Source organism: Chinchilla lanigera, unplaced genomic scaffold, assembly GCF_000276665.1.
Source record: "Chinchilla lanigera isolate Chin_1 unplaced genomic scaffold, ChiLan1.0 scaffold00107, whole genome shotgun sequence".
NCBI lineage: Eukaryota > Metazoa > Chordata > Mammalia > Rodentia > Chinchillidae > Chinchilla > Chinchilla lanigera.
The window spans coordinates 3,309,834-3,328,316 of record NW_004955508.1 but is presented as its reverse complement, the minus strand read 5'-3'; the positions used below and the strand labels follow the sequence as shown (position 1 = coordinate 3,328,316).

The 18,483-nt window shown below is 42.8% G+C and overlaps 2 protein-coding genes across 3 annotated transcripts in view; one reads left to right on the top strand and one right to left on the bottom strand.

Moving 5' to 3' along the window:
• Positions 1–3,188: 3,188 nt before the first annotated feature.
• On the bottom strand, positions 3,189–5,893 carry LOC102012347. Its single transcript, XM_005407736.1, has 4 exons — positions 5,510–5,893; positions 4,841–4,908; positions 4,469–4,569; positions 3,189–4,201 (listed from the first exon to the last, which is right to left on the bottom strand). Exons 1-4 carry the CDS (start codon positions 5,809–5,811, stop codon positions 3,899–3,901), a joined length of 774 nt encoding a protein of 257 aa, XP_005407793.1. The 5' UTR covers positions 5,812–5,893; the 3' UTR covers positions 3,189–3,898.
• Pls1 (plastin 1) overlaps positions 4,077–18,483 on the top strand; it is a 108,937-nt gene continuing 94,530 nt past the window's right edge. For both annotated transcript variants that reach the window (XM_005407737.2, XM_013506262.1), the window contains exon 1: positions 4,077–4,159. The gene's annotated coding sequence lies outside the window, so the exon portion shown is untranslated. The remainder of the gene's footprint in view (positions 4,160–18,483) is intronic.

Here is an 18,483-nt window from a genome sequence, read left to right as displayed (position 1 = left end):
TTTTTTTTGTCTTTTTGAGACAGGGTCTCACTATGCAGTTCAGGCTGGCCGTGAACTCACTTTGTAGCCCAGGCTGGTCTCAGACTCATGATGATCCTCCTGCCTCAGCCTCCCAAGTGCTGGGATTACAAGCGTGCACCACCATACCTGGCTCCTCTGAATTATTTCTAAAAAAGAGAAAAAGAACAACTATCAAAAAGCCAAAGTTGGGATGGATATGAATCTTAGCCTTTCCATATATATATATATATATTTTTTTTCCTCTACTTTCTTTATTTTAGAAAAGACCAATAAACTAAATATGTTCCCAGCATACATTCTGGTGTTAAAGTACATTTACCTTTCCTGAAATAGGAAGTAAAATTTGTACCCACAGGTAGCAGCTGGTTTTAGGATTAGGATCAAAGTTGGGTGGTAGTTGAATGTTGTTGTTATAAGCATTTTACAAACTATAGTGAGCTCTGGGGAACCAACACTAGCCACATTCACAGAGACTCATGCTGCCCAATGCCTATTTCTTTCTTTTAGATTGAGAGATACAATTTTGGAGGGACACTAGTATTGTGATTAATAACACAAATTGGGAGTTGAATTTGAGTTGGAATCCTGGTTCCATTATTTACTGTCTTTGTTACATAATTTTTTTTTTCACCTTTTTGAGAGACAGGGTCTCATTATATAGTTCAGGCTGGGTTTGAGCTCACTTTGTAGCCCACGCTGACCTCGAACTCGCAACAATCCTCCTGCCTCAGCCTCCTGAGTGCTGGGGTTACAGGTGTGTGCCAACACACCTGGTTGTTACCTAATACTTCTGAATCTCTACTTTTGCTCTTGTGAATATTAAGTGAAATAAAGTGAACTTCTGGGTAAGAGAGTTTGCTTGTAAAAAATATAAAATAAGTATTAGCAGCGATGGTGATGACTACTAGAGCTCTGCTCTTTAAGGTAACGGTTCCAATATCAGTGAGCCAGAGAGAATAAATTAATAATTCAGAAAATAAATTAATAATGAACTTGGGGAAAGTATGGAACCAGCAAAAATTATCTTGTATAAAAGACAGTGTTATTTAGTTGCCTTTGGTTTTTATTTCTTTAGTCGTTATTTAGATGTGTTATGAGAAAAACAATTAACATTTTATAATTCAGTTTTCTCACCTACCAGATAATTTCATAGGGACCATCCTGGATATTCCATGAGAAAACTTAAAATAGTATCTGATGCCTAGTAGGAGCTCAATAATACTTAGCTATTGTTGTTATTAATACTTTACACAAGCCATAGAAGATCCAGGAACTTGTCCATTTCAGTTTTAGTTGGTAATGTTTATTCTTTAAACCAACAGTTGGAACACATGACTGGACCTAAATAATGTGTTAAATATTTACAAGTGGGACTAATGTAGAAAAACTGGAACATATAATTTTTGTTGTTGTTGTTGTTGTTTGTCTTTTTGAGACAGGGTCTCGCTATGCAGTTCAGGCTGGCCTTGAGCTCATTTTATAGCCCAGGCTGGTCTTGAACTCAGCAGCGATCCTCCTGCCTCATCCTCCTGAGTGCTGGGATTACAGCCATGCACCACCACCCCTGACTTGAAATATATAATTCTTATAACTACAGTGTATACCTGTACCCAGCAAACATAGCATCTCTTCTCTGTGCATTTTTCCTACCTGAAGCCTTTACTTCAAATGTTTTCAAATGATTGCTCTTTGAATTATCAGTGGAGCTTTTTTTTTTTTTGGTTTTTCTCCGGTACCGGGAACTGAACTCACGACCTTGCGCTTGCCAGGCAGGCGCTTTTGCCGCTGAGCTAAATCCCCAGCCCCCAGTGGAGCTTTTTTATCAAATAATATCTCATAAGATACCTTTCTATGAAAGTAATGTTATATCGGCTGGACTGAGGTCACAGGATGAAATCTATGGCTCCTGGAAACAGTTGGAAAACCTTATTTCTCACTGGTGGTAATATAGTCGCTTGAGTAGGTAACAATTTTCTTCATAATGGTTGTGCATTTTTATTGGTACACTACTTTAGATTTGATAGATATTTTTGGGAAACACTTTAGTTTTGTCATCAATACAAGTCAGATCTTGAGGTTACTAATACAGATGGTTGCTTCAGACAGTTAATACTTATTATTTTAGCTTCCTCTACAGAAGGTGACTTTTTATTTTGCCTTTCTGCCAAATCAGGTTATACCATATTTTGAGTCCAAATTTCCTCATGAACTTGCTTTATCAGCAGATCATGAGTGTACTTGAAATGTTTTTCTCTCCAACTCTGCTGGGGAATAATTTATACAAAAGCAATGTCACATAGTTAAACAGCACAGCTGTATACATCTGTGATATCATCACCATAATTAATAGAAAATTTACATTATCCCCAAAGATTTTTACTCCTTCTTTGCAATCCACCCTTTCCTCCAGCCCTGGTTCCAGGAAATTATTGATTTGCTTTGCGTCATTATAGGTTAGATTTCATATAAATGGAATCAGATTACAGTATATGTATTTTGTCTCTGGCTTCTTCAGTTCAAACATAATGATTTTGAGACTTATCCATGTTGAGGCTTGTGTGGTTCCTTCTTAGTGGTATTTCCTTGTATAAATGTACCACAATTTGTTTCTCCACTCGCTTGATGGACAGAGTTTCTTCCAGAATGGGGCTAATATGAAAAGATACTGTTGTGAACATTTGTGTTGTGGTCTTTGTGTGAGCATGTTTTAAGTTCTTGAACATTATACATGCATTGGGGGTGGGATACTGTGAATTGAACTGGGAATTTGTACTAACGTACATTCCAGCCCTTTGTATTTTGACACAGGATCTTGCTAAATTGCCTAGGCTGGCTTCAAAGTTGCCTCCTGAGATTATAGGTGTACACCTCTACAGTATTTAATTTTTTAACAAATATTTTGTTTTAGCTGGGTGTGGTGGCGCACGCCTGTAATTCCCACACTCAGGAGGCTGAGGCAGGAGGATTGCTGTGAGTTCCAGGCCAGCCTGGGCTACAAAGTGAGCTCAAGGCCAGTCTGAACTTCATAGCAAGACCCTGTCTCAAAAAGACAAAAAAAAAAAAAAAAAAAAAAAAAAAAAAAAAAAAAAAAAAAAAAAAAAAAAAAAAAAGAAGAAGAAGAAGAAGAAAAGAAATAAATATTTTGTTTTATTTTGTAACCAGTCACACACTCACCTTCTCAGGTATAAACTACTAAATTTGCAGGTTTCTGCAAGTGGAAAATAGAGAGAAACCCTTCTCTTTCCCCTCTGGTCCACCTAGTTTTATATTTACTTTCTCATCCAATTCTTTTGCATTCTTAATTTAAAATTTGTCCTTTTATTCCTCCAGGCCTACTGCTGCCATCCCAGGGGTGCCTGGGTGCCCATTCTGTATCAAGTACTGTGCTAAGTGCTAAGGTGGCACACGGGTTGGAGTGAAAAGGCAGCAAAACAGGGACCAGTCTGCGCCCTGGACGGAGCTGGGCACACAGCGCTGGATCATGCTTCAGACAAAGTTTGTGAGAACTCTTGGAGCTGTTTTCCACTCAATTCTTCAGACTCACAGAAGATACAGCCCACCTTTGTTTGAGCGTAGGCTTTAGTTAGTTATTTGTTTTAAGCAGGTGTGACTGTTAAAACAAGAGGAAGTATTATGTGTAATCTCAAATGGTGCGCAGGTAGGAGAGAGAAGTTTTTTCTCTTCCTTCCTTTTCACCTGTGATTTTCAAAGCGTGGTACCCCGACGACGTGGCACCCCTGAGAACACAGCACAAGTGCACTCTCGCACCTCACTCCAGACCTCCTGAATCTGACACTCCGGATGTGGGATCTATTTTGACAAGCCCTCCGGGCGATTCCAACCCACACCTAAATTTGAAGACCGAGGGTGTAGATGGTCATCTGAAAGCTTGGTGAACTGTGGACGGCGGGGATAACGTTGCCATAGCACCCATCCGTCTCTCCTCGGCGTCTCTCTGCTCGGAGCCTTCCAGGGAACGCGGCCAAAACCCGGAAAGTGGATTCCGACTCTGCGGCCGGGGCGCAGCCCGGGCATGCGCAGTGGCGCGAGCGCGGCGGCGGGGCGAGCGCGGGGACGCGGCTGCAGAGCAGCGAGCGGTGCCTGGATCCGGGTCCGGAGCGCAGGGCCGCCGCAGCAGGTACCGGGCGAGGGCATGCGGGAGCGCAGCCCGAAGGGAAGGCTGGAGGGACAGAGGGATAGCAAAGCTTTGCTTCGGGGTGCGGGCGGCGGGGGACAGCGTCCAGCCCCTAGCCGGGCGTCCCCGGAGTCCGGCGCGGGCCCGCGGTGTGAGGTCGCGGTCGGCTCCGCCCGAGCGGCGTGCGCGGGGATCGCTGCTTTATGATCGCGGCTCGAGGCCAGGCGTTTTGCGAAGTTACCTGTTTCAACTTTTGTGGCTGCTGGTGAGGCTTTCTGCCCCGGTCTGTTCGGTTTCAATTCTGTGACTTACTTGTCGTTGGCCTTTCGGTGCAGAGGGAGGATCAATAAGACCAGAGTGAAATCGCATCCGTGCTCGCTGGGTTCGCTGCCTTTCCTGGAGCAGAGGGAGTTCTGGATGCGGCATAAGAAATGTCAAGTTTCAGCGAATTGCAGCGCCAAAAACTTTCCGCGTTTTGGCTGCATTTTCTAATAGACTTTATCGAAAAGTTTTTTTTTTTTTTTTTTAAATAAATTCACCCTTATCTTTTAACTTTACTGTCCCCCCCCCCCCCCGCTTCCTTTGGTACTTTTAAAAGAGATCTTTTAGATGAGTATCAGGGCTCTCTCCTTTACCCCTTTTTTTACTGTGTCGCATGTTGTGGTTTATATGGACATAATTTACCACGGGGCTGCGGTCTTGGATACAGGTGTAAAAGGCGAAGGTTGTACTGCACAAATTTCCTGGAGAAGCTGTGAACAAACCATAAACAAAATGTCAGACCGGGAGGAGCATATTGAGCTTCGTGTAGGTACCACAGCCCCCTGCCCCTTGTGATCGGCTCCTCTTACTTTAAATTTCGTAGGCAAGTGTAAAATTTGTGATGGGGAAAGCATACCTAATAATAGTAAATTTAGGAAAAAGAACATTCTTAGTTCAGGAGCAGAAACGCATAGAGAGGGAATACCCGCTCCCCCGCCCCCCATGTCCCCATGATGAATGTTTTAATGGCAGAAATAATACACGGTTGGTCCAGTTTGGGGCTGTAGGGACCTTTGAGGTCAGCCAGTTCAGCTGCGTCAGTTTACAAATGAGAAAACTGAGACCAGGGAGGTTAGATGACTTGCTGCAGCTGCCCAGACCCCTCCCCTGCAGAGCTGGGCCTGGGAACTGGGTTTTCTGATTTCAGGGATCTTTTTATCCACCCCGCCGCCCGATACTCTTCTCACCATTTGGTTAGATCATTGAACTTTGTCTCTTTCACTTTATCTTTTGTAGTCTACTTAAAGCAGAAAAGTCCCTGTTTCTTTTGCTTTGCTTCTTTCAAAGAGGACCTGGTCACTCAAACCCTACCTGCCAGTTCGCTGGTCTTGAAACCAAATCACCCTCCTTCCTTGGCTGGAACGCTTGTTTGCTTCTCTCTCTGTTGAAGTCCTGCGGGTGCTGCAAAGTTTAACATGCTCAAGCGTGACTTCTTCCCGGAAACCCTCCTTGACCGCTGCAGTGGGAAGCCGCTCGTCCTCTGTACAAGTCATTACTGTTGTATGTGCAGCTGGTGTCCGCTTTGTGAATAGCATCCTCACGTGTATTTTAGCACATGTTCCCCTGACTGGAAAATTGTCAGGTTGCATAAATTCTTGAAGGTTAAAGCGCATGACTTAAACGTTCCACCCCAGTACTAACTACAAAATGTGCTCTCGGCGACTTTGTGGGAGGGAAGGGAATAGGGACGGATAGTTTTGTAAGGGGGTTTGAGTCCTGTAAGAAGAGGGGGCTGTCTGACGGTTGAACCACCCCGCCAAACGGGGTGGTTCCGTGAGTCTCATGTTTTGATAGGGAGACAGGGGTAACAACAGAAATAGGGGACAGTTATCCAGGGCATGGCTTAAGCATGCAACTCATAAATGCAGAGTGCGAACACAGATTTAAAAAAATGATGTCGAAGAAGAAGCGTTTAGGGAAAAAACAGATGGAGAGGAGAAAAGAGATGTTGAAATCACTTAGGCTCAGGCTTGGCGCGTAGGGATGGGTTTATAATATTAATTATGTAAGCACCTTGAGCTGGGAGATTACCTCTTCTTGGTTTGTTTTAGTGGTTGGTGTTACTGTCTCATTCCCCATTCTAGATGATAAGCTTTTGAGGGAGGATCTTTACACTGATCCTTACAGTGTCAGGCACCTTGCTTTACATTATCACACACTCAGTGGTTACTGTATGAAAGAAGGAATTTTTTTTTCTTTTTTTTTGAGACAGGGTCTCACTATGCAGCTCAGACTGGCTTGAGCTCACTTTGTAGCCCAGGCTGGCCTCCAACTTGCAACGATCCTCCTACCTCAGCCGCCTGAGTGCTGAGATTACAGGCATGCACCACCTCGCCTGGCCGAAAGAAGGAATTTTGGCTTGAGGAAGGCAGGCAGTTAGGATCCTAGCGTGATCCAGACCATCCCCTTCTTGTAGAGGCACGGAGATATGCTTAACTAAGCTGGTTAGTGGCTTAGGCAGAGACTCTGCTCAAGTTTCTTCATTGTTCGACTCATTAACCTTTACTGTTCAGTGTTATTGGTCCCGAGATTAATTTGAGTTGGCAGCAGGATACTGCAGTTCAAAAGGTCCTGTGCATTGAGAGCCCTCAGAGAGCAGTGTAAAGGGGAAAATTAGGTGGCTGATGAGAGAACGTCTTTGTCACTGTAGGAGTTGAGATGCAAAGAATGGCAAATGCAAACTTGAGTCTACAGGGGCTGGCACATGCATGTGAGCGCGAGTACAAGGGTATGTGGTTGGTGACCTGGGAATCTGCAGCAGGGAGAACTGAGGAAGAGTCTGGAAAAGTCATTGAGAGCTTAGCTTATCAGATGCAGAAGATACACATCGACCCAAAGTCCTTGGGCGGGGAGTATATTCAGGACATTCTGCATTATTGCAAGGTGATGAGCCCTGGATTGCAGAGAGCAGTACTGAAGGGCGATGCTTTAACTCAGGAGTGAGGGAGTAAGAGTGGAAGGAGGGAGATGAGCATGGTGGCGCACGCCTGTAATCCCAGCACTCAGGAGGCTGAGGCAGGAAGATCTTTGGGAGTTCAAGATCAGCCTGGGCTACAAAGTGAGCTCAAGGCTGGCCTGAGCTGCATAGCGAGACCCTGTCTCAACAACAACAATAAAAAAGAACGGTGGGAGGGAATTGTGATCCTAGGAAAACAAGACAGTAGGCAGTGCTCTGACCCCCAAACTCTAGTGTTTTGGAATAGTTGTTGATTTGGAACAGATGTTGCAAGTAGGCATTTTGCAGATTAAAAAATAGCACTCAGCATGGAGAGAGCTGTTGATGGCACGTCCTTCCAGTTGACACACCTGATTGACCACCCTCTTCATTTGTCACAGGCAGAAAGTGTTAGAGAGAGATAACTTTTGAGGGACTGGACTGAAAGAGTATGACATGGTTAGCAGTAGGGAAAGGGAGGGCTGGCCTGATTAATGAGAGATTATCTTTTTAAAATCCTGACATTGGTGGAAGTTGATTAGACAAATGCAAAGTCAGGCAATGTGTTGAAATTATTGTCTCATATACGGTACTTTAAAAAGTGTCCAGAAGTTAAACTGAGTGTAGTGGTACATGCCTATAATCCTAGCACTTGGGAGGCTGAGGCAGGAGGATCACTGCCAGTTTGTGGTCATCCGGGTTACGCAGTGAATTCAAGGCGAGTTTGAACTACAGAATAAGACCTTGTCTCAAAAAAAAAAAAAAGTTCAGATTTTAAACACTTGTATAAAATGGTGATGTTATCAGAAGCGGGGCATAGTGGCACATGCCTGTAATCCCAGCACTCGGGAGGCTGAGGCAGGAGGATTGTCCAAAGTTTGAGATCAGCCTGGGCTACAGAGTGAGCTCAAGGCCAGCCTGAACTGCATGGTGAGACCCTGTCTCAAAAAGACAAAAAAAAAAAAAAAAAAGAGAAAGAAGATGATTTTATAGAATTTTCCCAATAAGTGAAAACAGTAATACTATATTTGTAATTAGTTTTATGGAATGTTTTCCATCGATCAGACACTATTAAACATTTTTACAAGCAACGAGTCATTTCATCTTTATAAACCAACCTATGAAGTAGGTGCAATCATTATCCGCATCTTCTAGATGAGAACACTGAAGCTTAGGAGATAAAATCATCTGAGGTCAAATGGTTGACGTGTTTGAGCTGAGATTTGACCTTAGGCTTGCCTGACTTCAGGCCCTGAGAGCTCAGATAATCAAATATCTTTATCTGGGTCACTCTAACAGATGCTTAAAGTGACTATAAGTTTTAGCTGGTGAAATTTCCAACATTCTGTGAGGCAGACTTTAATCTGAGAAGCAAAACAACAGTAATAACCAGTTCTTGGAAAATTCCAGTGAAGTCTTTACCTCCTTTTCTTTTGAAGCATTCCCAGCAACAGAGGTAGCAGTCTTTTCTCCAGGAATACCATTAAGCAATTTCTGCTCTGCCCTACACTCTCTCAGGGTGGAGCTGCGTTAGGTGCAGCGTGGGTTGGTGGTGATCAGTGAGGTGCTTCAGGATTTGGGGTGGGAAGCTCACCTTGTGCGGGATCATGGGATTTTACAGGTTAGTGAGGACATTTTTCCCCCTGAGGTGTTGTGATTCTTTGCTGGAAGCTCCTGGAATATCCGTGAGTTCTGAACCCTGAACTGTGGTCACAACCCCCCAGGGAGGATCCACACCTGAACACATTCTCCAAGAATTCTTAAGATTAGAGAATTGCAAGTCATTGTGGTCTGGTTGCAGGTAGGCACAGATATTTCAGGGACAGTGACAGCTCAGAGACAAATAATTCAGAGGTTTTTCCAGCAAGTCCTAGATTTGAACACTGGATTGATCCATCAAGGGGGCTGTGCGAAAATGTGCTCCCCTCTTCCTCCTGCTGGGTGTAATTACACAGGGAGCCCGCTCTCTTTGAAGTCTCAAAAAGATGAGTATGGGGCTGGGGATTTAGCTCAGCGGCACAGCACCTCCCTGGCAAGCGCGAGGTCGTGAGTTCGATTCCCGGTACCGGGGGGAAAAAAAAAATGAGTATGTGCCTTCCTCTTTTGTGTTGCCTGAGTTCTTCACCTTGCTTGGTTCTGCTTCGCCTTCCCCTGAGTGGGTCTGCATGTTTGCATGTTCCCAAGGCCTGTGCTCTGGATCTGAAAGGAAGGACCAGGGGCTTCTGGCCTCTACATTCCTTGTTTCAACAGCCAAAACTCAGTACGCTTTCCAGTTCCTAATCAACATTTCACGCTGGGGGCAGATAAAAATCAAGGAGAGAGAGGCCTTTGTGCTGTGTACAGCTTTATTTTTTTTCATTTTTTATTTTTTTTGTCTTTTTGAGAGGGTCTCGCTATGTAGTTCAGGCTGGCCTTGAGTGCACTTTGTAGCCCAGGCTGGCCTCAAACTCGCAACAATCCTCCTGCCTCAGCCTCCTGAGTGTTGGGATTACAAGCATGTGCCACCATGCCCAGCCAGCTTTATTAGTTATAAAAGTTTTTTATTGTGTGTGTAGCGCAGGCTGGCTTTGAACTCATTGTGGTCCTCCTGCCTCAGCCTCCCAAGGGCTGAGATTACAGGCATGTGCTGCCATGCCTGACTAAAACATGCTTAATTTTCTTGCTAGAAACTTTACTACAATATAAGGTCACATGGGATGTGAGGCGATGCTCTCTTTGATCATCTTAGTTCTTTTCATACTGCTGTGTCTGAAAGTGCATATTTGCCAGTGTGTGTGTGTGTGTGTGTGTGTGTGTGTGTAAAACGTGTAGCTTGGCTTCTGAAAAAGCAAGTTGTTTTTTACTATATTGGGGGCACAAAAAGAACGAGTAGATGATTGGCAGAATTTTTTTTTATTCTTTAAAACATTTGTTTTTCCAGAAAATATTTTCTGGGAGAGCTAGAGATAGTTTTCATGAAGTGCACTTGTGAGCCATGTGTGGTGGTATACTCCTGTAATCCCAGCACTCAGGAAACTGAGGCAGGAGGCTCTCTGAGTTCCAGGCCAGCCTGGATTACATAGTATGTTCCAGAGCAGCCTAAACTCCATAGTGAGACCCTGTTGCAAGCAAGCAAACAAGAAAGCAAGCAAGCAGGCAAACAAACAAACAAGTTTATTGTGAAGTGGATTTTAAACTTTATAACTGAGTTTTTCTGACTGAATTTTTTGAGCCATTCACAGTTGTAAAGCTACAAGAATATTTGGATGATAACACATGTCACACCATCATGCCTCCTTCAAAAGATCCAAGCTGACCACAAATAAAGCATGAGAAATTGTCTTTTTGGTATTAAGGTGGATTATACCTTAGTAAGACAGGGGAAGGTGTGTATGGGGGCTTCTTAATAATAAAAAGCCGAGGGTTTGAAGTATGGTTGATTTAAAATACTGAAGGAAGCCAGATTTACACTATTATTGGGCAGCACAATAAAATTGTTAAAAGACCCAGTTTCTTTTCTTTCTTTTTTTTTTTTTCCGTACCAGGAAAGGAACTCAAGACCTTGCGCTTGTAAGGCAGGTGCTGTGCCACTGAGCTACATCTTTGACCCAAGATCCAGTTTCAGAGAGTAACTTTTTTTAACAATAAAAATTGACAATAATTTGTTCCACTTTTTGGAGAATCAAGAAGTAAGAGATTTTAATGGTACTGTCAAAGTAGAATTTGTGTTAAATTGGAGCTTAAGACATTGGCACAGTGTAGAAAGATCAGCATGTTAATTATGCCTTGCACCAAGAGCTACTGGTCGCCCTTGCCCCTGAAAATGTCCCCATGGGGCCCCGTGCAGCCCCTGAAGGAGTCAACCCACACAGATCAGGGACGTAAGGTCAGCGCATGCATGGCAGTCAGTGGCGGAAAGCTGAGCTTGCTCAAGCAGTTTGAGTGCCTTAGACAGAAAGTACAGGCTGCATTTATGTGTGCTCCCATAGCTGCTCCTCAGAATCAAATTAAATTTTGAAATAAAAGCAAATTCAGAACTGACTCATTTACAGTGCAGAATCAATAGCACAGTTAGACTTTTTGTCTCAGTTCGCTATTTGTCATCTTGAATGGCATCTTGTCTGACTGTATTGATTTTTTCCCCCTTTTTTTGTCCTTGATGATAAATATATACTTACTGTACTGTTAATAGATAAAAGTCAATGCAAATGAGAATTTTGAGGTTTGAGAAAGGAGTCTGTGCTGAGGGTTTTAATGCTGCTCATCAATAATTTGGTGGAAAGGCAACATTCAGTTAATGTTTATAACCTTTGTGAACAAATCAAAAATTCTTCAGGGGGCCTGGGGATTTAGCTCAGCGGCAAAAGCGCCTGCCTGGCAAGCGCAAGGTCGTGAGTTCGGTTCCCGGTACCGGACAAAAAAAACCAAAAAAAAAAAAATTCTTCAGACTTCTGCACAGTTTCACTGAAGAGAGCTGTCTTGGAATTTTGTCCTAGTGAAGGCCCCTTTTCCACCCTCTGCCCCTGGGTACTTTACCATGACACTCTTTGGTCCAGAGAAGGTCTTCAAGAGTTGCCCATTTCTTGCAGAAGTTTCAGTACTAGCAGGTTAATGAGGTGCCAGCTGTGAGACATACCTCTCAAAAACCCAGTATTTTTTTTTTTAATAGCAAAACTTGTCATGCAGATGAATTAATTCTGGAAAGAAAACAGTCACAGCAGTTTGCTTGGTTCGTTTTCTTACCCTCAGATAGCCAAGTTAAAGCCAAGATTGCCACCAGTGGAAAAAAAGATAATCTGAAAACCGCTGTACGTTTAATGGTCAATCAAAATGGGCCTTGGAGCAACTGAAAGCTTAGATATCTGAAATCAGTTGGCCTATGATCACAGCAATGGAGGAGAAGTCAAAGTCTGTGATTGTTTCTGACCCCATGAGAAAGGAGAGCTTCTCTTTGGAGGCACATTTGATGATTAAACAGGACTGTGAATATGAAAGCAATGAGTAAAGTGTAAGATAAGGAGGTAAGGTATTTATTGACAGTTATAATTACTTTTAGCTTTTCATTTACAAGTGCCCTGGACCTCAAGAATGACTCACCCGCGTGAAGTTAACCAATTTGAAAGTGGCAGAGACTGCACTCTACATCTTCTAGTTTCTTTTCTTTTCTTTTTTTTCCTTTTTTGAGACAGGGTCTCGCCATGCAGTTCAGACTGGCCTTGACCTCACTTTGTAGCCCAGGCTGGTCTCGAACTTGCAATGATCCTCCTGCCTCAGCCTCCCGAGTGCTGGGATTATAGGCGTGTGTCACCACTCCCGGCTACGTCTTCTAATTTCAACATCTGATAAAATGTCGAGCTTAGTTAGGACCATAACATAGCCAAGACAGATATCGTCCTATCTTCATGAAACTTCAGTCTTCTTCTAAAGCAAGTGCTTTTCCAGTCAATCTCTATTTTCTTCTATCTCTGACCAGAGGAAATGATTTCTCTATGAACACTGTATTTGACTGTTATAAAACCCTAGATGTGTTTTGTGGTGAAGGGTCAACTGTGAAACTCTTTAAGTGATTTCTCTGTTGCCAGAGGTGCCTTTTGTAAATGCCCCCTGAACTCCTTGACAACGATATTTATTAATCTTTATAATGCACACAGCTTGGATGTCTTGTTAACCGGAGGTTTCTTGCAGGAGAGTTTGGTTGGAGGCAGGGCCGCAGGGAGGTGCATTCCCCACACACCCGAGTTACGCAGGCGGAAGGACCACTGCCTGTGACACCAAGGGGACAGTGGAGTCTGGAGCTTTGAGAGGGCACAGAACAGAGAGCAGTGATGTCTATTCAGTGGGTCAGGGAAGGCTTCAAGGTAAAGGTCACCTTGAGAGCTGAACCTTGAGAGGAAAGCGTAAGTTTAGTTGTTAAAGAATAGAAAATGGCATGTGCCTGTAATTCCAGCACTTGGGAGGTTGAGGCAAGAGGATCGTTCAAGTTCGAGACCACCCTGGGCTACAAAGTGAGCTCAAGGCCAGCCTGAACTGCATAGTGAGACCCTGTCTCAAAAAAAAAAAGAAGGCTTTCCATGAAGAAGGGACAGCATGAAAGAAACATGGGGACAGAGAAAACTGGCCTCGTTGGGATGTTTCAGATCCTTCCATGTTTTCTAAAACACGAGCATGCGTAAGAATCATCTTGAGAGCCTTTTAAAAAATACATTACTGGGTCTCCTCAGAGGTTCTGGGGTAAGGCTGGGGAATTTACATTTTGACAAGTTTCTAGGTGATGCTAAGGTGCATGGTCAGACCATACTTTGAGAATCACTGGGATAGAGTACAGGGTGTGTGAGACAGATGAACTAAAAAGAAAAGTAGGAACTTTACTACCTTGGCAAAATTGACATTTCAAATTTTGTTATTGTTGCTTTAAAATTAGTTCATTTACCAAGTAGTTGCTGCCCTGTACCCTCTCGGAATTTCTTATTACCCCCACCCTCCAACCTACCAGTTTTCTCAAGAAACTATCCCTTTTCTTGCATTCCATACTTAAAAATAGTTGCTGTTCAGCCAGCTGGTCATGTCACCTGTAGAATGAATAGCTGAATAGCCACTATCGGCCAAGTGGACCCAAATCAATTTGGGAATTGACTCAAATCAAGTGTGAATGACTAGTACGTTCAAAGGGTATTTGGATTTTGTATGACTAGTGTGTTCAAGGGCTGTGTATTTAAATTTTGTTACTCTAGTTATAATATTACACTTAAACAAATATTCCTGAAATAACCTGCAAGCTCTGAGCTAAGATTCAGGACTCAAACAATTACAGAAAGTTCCTTTCTTGCCCTCGTAAAACCTACAGTCTTCTTGGAAAGTTCAAATGCATATGTTTGTGGCTATGGAACAGGACACCTGATGCTGAGTTTTGTTAAAATGTATAGAAATCAGAGGCGATATGGAAAGGTCACATTTCATTACAATAATTAGGGTAGGCAAGGCAGAGCTGAGGGGAAGGTTTTACGCCAGTGGCAGTGAAACTATGGTACGTGTGCTGTAGCTGGCTGTTTGTTTTCATTAAAAGCTTTAAAAGGATTGCCATCACTGATTATGTCCTCACTGATTATGTCCTCCATCTGATGTTTTATGCTTCTTTGAATCCAGCTGAAGTGAGGAGTATAAAGGAAATAATTGAGGAGGGGGCATTTGAAGTAGGCATGAAGGATATGGACAGGTGCTTGTCAGGTAGAGATTGATCAGCTGGGGAATGTATTAGCTTATCTTCTGTTCTGTAACAAGATACCCTAATCTGAGCACTTTATAAAGAAAAGAGGTTATATAGCTCATAGTTTTGGAAGGTGGAAGTCCTAGATTGGGCAGCTTCTGGTGAAGACCCCTCAGGGCTGTGTCACAACATGGCAAGAAATGGTCATGTGCAAAGGGGTGAAGCATGTGGGGTGGCCTCACCACTCTTGGGAGAACTAATTCACTCCAAAGACCAGCGTTAATCCCTTCCAGGGTTAGTTTCCTCATGACCTGGTACTTTGATTAGCCCCGCTCTTAAATGTACTTCTAGCTTAACACTGCCACTTTGGAGACCAGACTTCCACCACATATTCAGATGGGGACACTGAGTAATGGGAAGAGAATTCCAGAAAAAGGACAGCTGAAACTGAGGTCGGAGGGCAGGGAGGAAAGTGCACATTTAGTCAGTGCTGAGAACTTTGGTTTGTTTGGGGAAATACAGGGAGGTATTATGGCAAGCATATTAGGACCAAATTGTGGAATGTTTTAGAGGATAAAGTTGTGAGATTTGGACTTTATTCTGTAGATAGTGTTGAGTCATCGGCTTATCCTGTGACTTAGTCACACGCTTATCTCAGGTTTACTCTGCTTGCTGGTTCCTTCCACTCACAAAAAACACAAAAGAGGAGGTGCCCTGTTTCTCACAGTGCACTGATCTGTGGTTAATACTATCTGGAACAGGCACCTACAAGGCTCTTTTCTGGGTCTGATCCTTGTATAGTGTATCAAGCACATTATAGGCTTGCAAAAATTAATTACTAGAGGTTTCTAAGTCAGCAATACGTAAAATATAAAAGGACAACCAGTTGATTTCCAGGATACGAGTTACAGAGATAAAAATAAATAAATAAAGGCCTAGGACTAGTGTTCACAGTACTTGCTCTGGGTGGCTGCTGGAGACAGCATTTAACAGCTAAAACTAGAATATGGGTTCTAAGCAGTTGCTGTCAAGTGATGAAAGATTCCATGGTGAAAGTTAAAGGTGAACGGCAGTGTGTCCTTTCGGAGTTGCTTTAGATACAGATGGAAAGCTGTGTGCTCCTTTTATCAAGGAAGAACTTGGCTCTGGGAGTTGAGGGTACTAAGGCTGGATTGGTTCATCTCTTGCGGGGGAAGACATTTGTGTCTCATTGGAGGTGTTGATAATCTTCTGTGTACATCCTCTAAAGGTATCCTGTTGAGAAGCTCCAGTGTGTTGAGAAATAGGGTCGTTTCCCAAATCAAGAATTTTCACCTTGAGGCCACTATGTGCTAGAGACTGCTGGACAGGCAGCGTAATGAGTGTGTGGGTCCGGACTGACTGACTCTTGCCCAGCGTCAGACCTGGGAGGGTCTTTGGAGGGGTAGTCCTCTTTAAGCACATAGTTTATCTAAACCCTGGTTGTTTTTCTTTTTGCTGTAGATTAAATAAATATGTAAATTGAAAAATACCACGCACGTTTTAGTTATGAATTTTCTCATGCTAAAGTTTATTCTCTTGTGAGTTCTTGTGGCCATGTTGAGTTCAGGCAGGGTTTTATCATTTTTCGCTTGTGGTCCTGTTCTTCCTGCGTAGAAGCCTTGCAAGTTGTTGATGAATCCACACATCCCTACTCCCGGTCTGCCCCCCGGGCCTGTAACACTGTCTGGGCTTTTGCTCATAATGACTTAAGATCATGGTGCCTTATTTTCAGACTATAGAAGTTTCCCCTTATCTGTGATTTTGCTTTCTGTGGTTTTAGTTACCCTGGTCAAAAGTAGTCCAGAACTGTGAAATGGAAGATTTGAGGTAGTAAGTCGTAGGTTTTTTTTTTTTGTTTTGTTTGAGACATGGTCTTGCTTTGTAGTCCAGGACAGTTTTGAACTGGCTCAGTATACCAGGATAGCCCTAAACTCAAGATCCTCAAGCTCCTCCTGCCCCAGCCTCCCAAGTGCTGGGATTATAGGCGTGCACCACCACGCCTGACAGATCATAAATTTTAAATTGCCTGGCATTGTGAGTGTTACTTGAACACAAATACTGCAATGCCTTGATAGCTAATAACTAAGGTGACTATGGAGTGACTAATAGGTGGGTAATGTGTACAGCAGGGATATTCCGGAGAAAGGGATTACTCAAGTTGTGGGACAGAGTTGAGTGGTACAAGGTTTCACCCTGCTAGTCAGAACAGCATCTGGGATACTGGGGGAGAAGATCAGTAGCAGCCTAACGCTGCGTCACGAGGCCTGTGTCCATTCACTTCAGGTCGTCTCGGCAGACAGACATTGTGACCCCTCAGTTCCTCACAAGGAGGTGAGAACAGAACTTAAGAGAGTTAAACTGTACCGTATAACTTATAGTATAGTATCATAATTTCTCTATTTTGTTGGTTTATTAGTTATTACTAATGACCTGTAATAGTGCCTAGTTTAGAAATTAAATTATCATAGGTATGTATGAGATAGGGTTAAAATAGATGGGGAATATTTAAATTAAATATTTTATTATAGTAAAAGACACATTGCCATGAATCACCCTCAAACTTCTAGCTCATCCCTCAAGTAAAAATGACCATGAATGGGGGCTGGGGATTTAGCTCAGCGGCACAGCGCCTGCCTGGCAAGCGCAAGGTCGTGAGTTTGATTCCCGGTACCGGGGATACCGGGAAAAAAAAAAAAAAAAAAAAAAAAAAAAGAAAAAAAGAATGACCATGAATGGTAACTATTTTGCATCAATTTAATGAGGTAGCCATAACAATGCAGCTAAAAACACCCAGGAAAGAGGACTTCTAGAATTGCTTCAGAAAGTGGCAAACATTTCAGGATAAGCTAAGTGTGGTGGCCCACGCCTGTAATCCTAGACCTTGGGAGGCTGAGACATGAGGATCACTGTGAGTTCGAGGCAGGCCTGGGCTACATAGTGAGCTCAAGGCCAACTGAATTACAAAGCAAGATCCTGTCTCAAAAAAAAAAAAAAAAAGAACTATGGGACAAATGTGTTCAAAATGAGGAGAAGTATTTTGAGGGGCTTAATGGCACCATGTCTTTTACTGTAATAAAATAGTCACCATATTTTTTGAGCATCAGAAAAATATTTTATGTAATGTTTCTATGTAAACATATTTACCCTGTATGTGTATATACAGAACTATTGGTGCGTTCAGGTATCTACTGAGAAGTCTTAGAACATATCCTCCATGATAAGTGAGATGACTCCCAGATCTGTGTTTTGTTAGTAGTAACTCTTGAGAACTAGTCTAGCTGTTTCCAAGAGTTAATAGATACTTGAATTCAAAATAGGGTTGTTGTTTCATGTACATTCTGGTTTTTTTTTTTTTCTGGTTTTTTTTTTTTGTTATTTTTTTTTGTTTTTTTTTCCAGTATCAGGAATCGAACTCACGACCTTGCGCTTGCCAGGCAGGTGCTGTGCCGCTGAGCTAAGTCCCCAGCCCCTCATATACATTCTAGGTTAAGTCTAGAATGAATAAAATAATATGTAAAAATGATACTTTCCCTGTAGATACTGCTTGTAAGACTCTCACCTCTAAAGCAGACTGAGACATATGCATTGAGGTTGTATTTCTCTTAAAGTATCTCTTAGTGTTTTATAAGTAAGCACATTAGAAATGAGAGCTGGATGCGGTGGAACCCACCTGGTGTCACAGCTACTGAGGAGGGAGGCAAAGGCTGGGGGTTACTTGGACCCAGGAGTTTGAGGCCTGCCTGGATAAGACAGACCCCCTGTAAAAAAAGAAGAAAGTGAGTAGGAGAGTAGCTTATAGAGATGCTCAGAGATGCGTTTATTAATGATCTAATCTGCATACCTATTTGGCTATTTAGATAGCAGCTAAATGAAAGGACCAAATATTACCTATCCTATCTGATATTTTATAGCTTCTCTAATGTTCACAGTTCAATTCATGAAATATTATTTAACATGGGAAAAATTAATTTCTTTCATCTTGAATAAAGTACTTTTGCTTTTTAAAACCAGTATATTTCTTGTCAGTATACGTCTAGAATGTGTAAGATGAAAAATGAAATTTTCTTTCTTTCTTTTGGTACTGGAAAGTGAACTCAGGACCTTGAGACTGCCAGGTAGGCGCTTGTGCCGCGGAGCTATATCCCT